Source organism: Helianthus annuus, chromosome 3 (assembly GCF_002127325.2).
Source record: "Helianthus annuus cultivar XRQ/B chromosome 3, HanXRQr2.0-SUNRISE, whole genome shotgun sequence".
NCBI classification, from domain to species: Eukaryota; Viridiplantae; Streptophyta; class Magnoliopsida; order Asterales; family Asteraceae; genus Helianthus; species Helianthus annuus.
In genome coordinates this window covers 123128524-123135429 of record NC_035435.2, presented here as the reverse complement: position 1 = coordinate 123135429, position 6906 = coordinate 123128524, and the positions used below count along the sequence as shown (strand labels likewise).

Here is a 6906-nt window from a genome sequence, read left to right as displayed (position 1 = left end):
CTGTTGTTTTCGCTCTCAAAATTTGGAGACACTACCTCTATGGTACAAAATGTGTGGTTTTCACATACTACAAAAGTCTCCAACATATATTCAATCAGAAGGAATTGAACATGAGGCAACGACGTTGGGTCGAACTCCTTAATGACTATGACTGTGTGATTCGCTACCATCCCGGTAAGGCGATTGTCTAGCGGATACACTTAGTCACAAAGAACATATCAAACTTCATTGTGTTCGAGTCCAATCGGATATTCAAACACGTGTCTTCCAAGCCCAACGTACTTGTGTAACCAAGGCATGATGTGTAATGAACTGGCACATAATCTTGAGCTTCAGCTTGAAACTAAAGATGATGGGTTACTCTATTTCTTGAACTGTTTGTGGGTTCCAAACCAAGATAATCTTCGTACTTTGTTAATGAACGAAGCTCATCAAACTCGTTACTCTATCCATCCTGGTATAGACAAAATGTACATGGATCTTCGTACTCAGTATTGGTGGCCGGGTATGAAGAAAGACATAGCCTTGTACGTTTCTAAATGCCTAACGTGTCTTAAAGTCAAGGCAGAATATCAATGTCCCTCTAGTTTACTTGAACAACCAGAAGTTCCGGTATGGAAATGGGAGAAGATTGCTATGGATCTTATCACTGAATTACCACGCACTTCTAGAGGTCATGATGCTATTTGGGTAATCATTGACCGTCTGACTAAGTTATCACACTTTTTGCCGATTCGTGAGGATTTTTCTGCTGACAAACTTGCTAAGATCTATATCGATGAGATTGTATCTCGTTATGGTGTTCCTTTGAACATCATATCAAATCGTGACGTTCGTTTCTCATCTCGTTTTTGGAAGGCCATGCAACCAACCATGGGAACCAAATTAAATCTGAGCATTGCTTATCATCCTCAAACGGATGGACAAACCAAAAGAACAATCCAAACACTTGAAGATTTGCTTAGAGCTTGTGTGATTGACTTTGGTGGTAGTTGGGATTCGCATCTGCCTTTGATCGAATTCTCTTATAAAAACAGTTATCACTCCAGCATTAACATGGACCCTTTTGAGGCTTTGTATGGTTGAAAATGTCGTTCAGCTGTCTGTTGGAATGAAGTTAGTGAAGCCCAAATCACCGGACTTGAACTCATTCAAGAAACAACAGAAAAAAATCAAGAAAATTCGCGATAACATTTTGACAGCTAGAAGTTGTCAAAAGAGTTATGATGACAAACGACGCACGCCTTTAGAATTCCAAATTGGTGATCATGTCCTCCTCAAGGTATTCCATTGGAAAGGTGTGATTAGATTTGGAAAGAAGGGTAACTGTTTTTATAAGATTATTGAAAGGATCGGAAAGGTAGCCTACAAACTCAAACTGCGTCCCGAACTTGGGAATGTCCACCCAACTTTCAACGTGTCCAACTTGAAAAAGTGTTTAGCTGATGTAAACCTCCACATCCGTCTTGATGAAATTCACATTGATAACACTATGGATTTTGTCAAGAAACTTGTGGAGATTATGGACCATGAAGTCAAGAAATTAAAACGAATTCAGATACCAATTCTTAAAGTTCGCTGGGAATCCAAACATGGCTTAGAGTTTACCTAGGAATGAGAGGATCAAAATAAAGCAAAATACCCCCATCTATTCTCACAAGTCTCCTCTGATTAAATTTCGGGACGAAATTTCCTAAAGTAGGAGAGACTGTAACATTTTCAATTTTCAACCATTATACAATTTCAATCGTTTTCGTATTTAAGAAAATTTTATATTTTATTTAAGAAATACGTAATCGTATGATCGACCGAAACGGAATTCACGACATTTCCGGAATAAAATCCAAGTTACACATGCCTTTATACCCTTCATATAGCTTAACTTATAAGTTAGAAGGGTTAAAAATGGCGAACAAGTGACAATACACGTCCGGGGGCCAAAATGCCAAAAATAGAAACTTATTTATCAGAAGGTCTTGCGGACCGTAAGACCTAAAGCCATACGGTCCGTAAGGGGTGCCCAGTTGTGCATTTTGTTTGTTCACAAAGTTCTGCCATCTATCCTCATTGTTTGCCACCTAGCAATGAATTTGCCACCTTTTCTCTAGTTCAAACACCTCATTAGACGTGTGTTAACATCTAGAGATCATTGCCAACACTTGACATGATCTTGTTAACATCTTGCAAGTATAAATAGAGGTGCATTTACCTCATTTCATCTTGTACCTTCATTCTTTCTCTCTAATCTTCTATCGGAGCTTGCTTCTGGTCATAAAGAGGCCTCATACTGAAGTTATAATCTTCCTTGAGCACAAGTAAGTGTTCTCCTTTAGTCTTTTTCATATTTTGGCTAGTTATGAGCCAAAAGTCAAGCAAATTGACTTTTGCTTTGACTTTCGGTTCTTACCATTTTGGTCAAGTCAAAGTTCAAATTGAACTTTGCAACGTGATCGTAATAATGAAGGTGTTAATCCCTTGCGATTACACCCTCTAATCATCAGATTTAGTAGGCGAAATGACGAGTCAAAATCTTACGAAATAAAAGTAAAAAAATGCTTAAAAATGCATTTTACGATGAAAGTGTTTTCGGGTATTAAAACATAAAGTTTTGACACCAAATCAGTTTTGTAACATTATTAGACGTGTTCTCACATGTGTAGCTTGTCATTTCTAGTTAGCGCTTATTCCTTAGTTGAAAGTCGAGCAGTTTGATTTCTGCTTTAGTTCAAATTGAACTTTGCAACGTGATCGTAATAATGAAGGTGTTAATCCCTTGCGATTACACCCTCTAATCATCCCATTTAGTAGGCGAAATGACGAGTCAAAATCTTACGAAATAAAAGTAAAAAAAAATGCTTAAAAATGCATTTTACGATGAAAGTGTTTTCGGGTATTAAAACATAAAGTTTTGACACCAAATCAGTTTTGTAACATTATTAGACGTGTTCTCACATGTGTAGCTCATCATTTCTAGTTAGCGCTTATTCCTTAGTTGAAAGTCGAGCAGTTTGATTTCTGCTTTGACGTTCAAATCCGACCCGTTTAGTCAACCTTAGTATCTGACCAAGCCCATTTATATGACCATAGTAGTATAGGGAATAACCCTCTAAGGTTATTTCTTATGGTCATATCGTTTGGTTAGTCAAATGACGAGTCAACTATATATACTTTAAAAATGTCGAAAATGCCCTTTTTGACACTAAATTAGTTTTAAACATATATGATCATTGTTTTGACTTATAAACTGATCATACAACATAAGTAAACATGTTTTGGCATTTCGGACTCGTCACAGGACCCATTCGACCATCCGAACTCGTAGTTACTGATGTGCGTGTAGCATTTAGTTATATTTTAAGCCCTTTTTAAAGATTGCCGATTGCCTCAAAATCTTATTGATACGTGTCAATCTTCCAGCCCACGAAAAAGGGCAATTACAAAGCAATGGCAGGTAGTCGGGCAACAAGTTACGCCGCCACCCCCTTTTAAATGGAAAAACCAATTCTACTAAATACAAAGTTTGAAACCTTTAGCGACGAAGAATTACTATTAACAAATTTTTGAACCCGATTCAAAAGTTGCACAGCATCAGGAGCGAGACCACCAAAGGTGTCAAACGCAAACGGGACAAACATATGTTGATTCTCCAAGCAGGCTTTCTCATGTTTTGCCACTTTGCTCGCCTCTGTCTTGAGCACCGCTTGCCCTACGACAAAGCCCTTGTCCTTGAGCCCGACAAGGGGGGAGACTCCAGTTAGGTCTACACAAGCGTGTTTCCCCCCTTCCCATCCAAACACAAGGATGTCCGCCGGGCGTAAAGTGGACCTCCCCTCTAAGGGGTCAGTCAGGAAATTTACTAGAGCCTCCTTTTTGGCAGAGATCCCGGCCCGCTTAAGAACATCAAATAACACATCTCTCACCCAATCATGCCGATATTTAAACCCTGGTAGCTCTTTGCAGTGGATCGTGTGCTCGCCGAAAGAATCCAAACACGCTTTGCGGCATACCGGACATGGCTCGTCAACTGGGAACAAAGGAATCATCAGTCGTTATCTAAGGATAGCACGATATTCCATAGCCGACATGTGTTGCCCCAAGCCTTCAATAGGTGCGACAAACAGAAAATCCTGAGCATGTGGGGCACGTAGACCTTCAAACACAGCTCTTTGCCGAGGGGATAAAATAAACTTCTCTTCAAACCTCTTGACAATTTCGCCATATAAGGCATTCGCCAGAATTTAATGGGATTTAGGAGGGGCGGTGTCTTTAATGTAGAAACCGCCAATATCAAGGTCGGGAAGAGAACTATGCAAAAGGTCCAACGCACTCCTGTAATCGGAGTCTAAAACATACCCACCACATTCTCGGAGTATGTGGTCTTGTAAACCCCAAGATTGGGCCCTTGAAGCCGCGAAAGCATATGAAGAGGCATCCTCGGCCGACCTTGAGGTTGTCCAAGGACACAAGAGCTTTTAATACCAGTTTATCATCAACGTCTAATCAAATCAAAAGTTTAGAAAAAGTTTTAAATATGAAAAGTAAAAACTAAAATAGCTGAAAATAAAAATAAAAACAGATAGACAAGATGAATCACTTGGATCCGACTCGCCTTTAGTGTAACCTTTGATGATTTCCTCACTTTTGCACTTTTTAAGAGATTATCTTAGTTATTGTAGTAGGCCCCTCTTTTGAAGGTGACGTTACCCTCAACCCAGTAGTTTGAGTCAGCAAGGATACAATCCTAAAGGGTCGGAATATTGAAAGATAATTAATTAAGTTATTAATGCGTAATGTGGTAGGCCTCTCTTTTGAAGGTGACGTTACCCTCGGCTAAGTGGTTTGAGTCAGCAGGGATACAATCCCAAGTAGCTGGGTTAATGTATTAATAGTAGTTTACGTATGAGGGCATCAAGCCATTCGCACCCCCACCATCCAATACCAGTGGGTATTGAATGAGGTCCTAGTAAGCTTGACCCAGGTCCTTGCAGGATCTATACACTGAACAAGGCAAGAACCTTACCAAATTATTCCCTTAACCCCCGACCAGGTAGCCAACATATATTTTTTTTGGGTAAAGGTAGCCAACATATCTCTATATAGACCGTAGAGATATGAATGGTGTAAATCTTTTATTTTATATAGACAGTAATATAATGCCAAGACACCACGGACAAATGATAAGGAAGTTTCACCTTCAATATAAGAAACTAGTTATTAAAGTCATTAATACAAAACCAAATAAAAAGTGCGAAAAAAAAAATCAAAAGTATTACACTAAATGCTTGTCTTCACCAAGTGATGTAAGAGACTTAGGCAAATATGGCCTTTGATTGTCAAGAACTCTTACTATCAATCTTGGATCCCGAGACTACTACACACACTCTATGATGGATGATGGTGGTGGATGTGGGTTGTAGTGGTGGTGGAGTGTGAGAAAGGTGGTTTGCCAAGGGATGCCTTTGAAGTGAACCAAGCACCTCTATTTATAGCCTGCATAGAAGCCCGGACACGGCCCCGTGTACATCCACTTTCTCTTTCTTCATTAATTGCAATTTGTCTGCATTAGCTCCACACGGCCTCGTGTTCGCTGGGCACGGCCCCGTGTGCAGAAGCGCATCTATACTATCAAGATTTTCCTGGATTCTATGAATCTTAGTGTTGACCACGGCCGTGTCGAGCTGGGCACGCCCCCGTGTCGGGAATAGAAGCTTCTATAGCTTTGTCCTTTCTGCGGACATCTGGCCATGCCCCCGTGTCCGCTGGGCACAGGGACGTGGTCAGCCTTCTGTTTTCTTGTTTTTGCTTGGGAAGATACTGTCGAGGGGTCGGGCATGCCACGTTTGTTCCTTTTCTTGTATTTATGTTAGATTTTGCTGCATATTTGTTCCTTTTGTTCATTTAAGCTCATTTAATCCTAAAAATACAAAAGGAAGATAAAAGCACACTTTTTCCAACATTAGTACTTAAAAAGGGTCAGTTTTATGCCTCATTTGATGTAATTTATATGTTGCATTTTACACACATCAGTTACGCATATGACCCATTAAAGTGGCGTAAACCATATTATACGAGATCCTTTGCTCGTTTGGTTAATAAATCACATTCTATCCAAACTTCATTTTAAGCCTCGATACACACTAACCTTAATTATCCAACATAATTAGGAAACACTTGAACATTTGAGTTTTTGCATACACAAGACATCTACGCAATCCAAGTGAGTACATAGTTCCCCTCTTTTACATTTTCTAAATGTTTAGGGGTGATTCATATGTGCCTATCATTATTTTCAATATTTCAAAACTATATGATTTATATACATAGTACCTTATTCAATACATTTATGTATGATTTAAATACACAACATGCTTACATTGTACGAAACTTGATGGTGCGTTGATCATGACAATAATACATTCATTAACTTTGGCCAAGCCGACTGGTAGTATGTTATGGTACCATAGGATTGACAACCCCATTCCCGCTTCCTAGGTTTGTATGGAAGTTTCCTTTGGGAATGACATAAACTAAGTGACAAAATTGATAAACCTTTATTTATAAAGGTTTGTCCGACAGTCAACAAGTCTTGAATGTATTCGCCGACAAACCGTACTTGTTTTATACAAAAAGACAATTATTTTATACAACACAAAACATTTTGTTTAAACAAGATATTTTGTTTATTCATAACGTTTGGTTTATACAAAGACATTTGGTTTATACAAGACAAGTCATTTGGTTGTTTTATACAAAGACATTTGTTTATACAAGACAAGTCATTTGGTTAGTTTATACAAGACAAGTCATTTGGTTGGTTTATACAAGACAAGTCATTTGGTTGGTTATTACAAACATACAAGTGGGTTTTAAGTTAACCATACATGATCATCTTTTAAAACGAATGAT

General features: G+C 38.8%; 1 protein-coding gene across 1 annotated transcript; it reads left to right on the top strand.

The window, feature by feature from the left end:
• Window positions 1-300: 300 nt before the first annotated feature.
• Window positions 301-1612, top strand: LOC110888382. Its single transcript, XM_035988158.1, has 2 exons — window positions 301-835; window positions 1038-1612. The coding sequence occupies exons 1-2, from the start codon at window positions 301-303 to the stop codon at window positions 1610-1612; spliced, it is 1110 nt and encodes a 369-aa protein (XP_035844051.1).
• The last annotated feature ends 5294 nt before the right edge of the window (window positions 1613-6906 follow it).

Bases quoted from the DNA above. Each gene is read 5' to 3' on its own strand.
- LOC110888382 (XM_035988158.1), top strand. From the start codon at position 301: ATGTGTAATGAACTGGCACATAATCTTGAGCTTCAGCTTGAAACTAAA. The intron at 836-1,037 runs GTTTCTCATCTC...TTATAAAAACAG, and splicing joins CATATCAAATCGTGACGTTC to TTATCACTCCAGCATTAACA.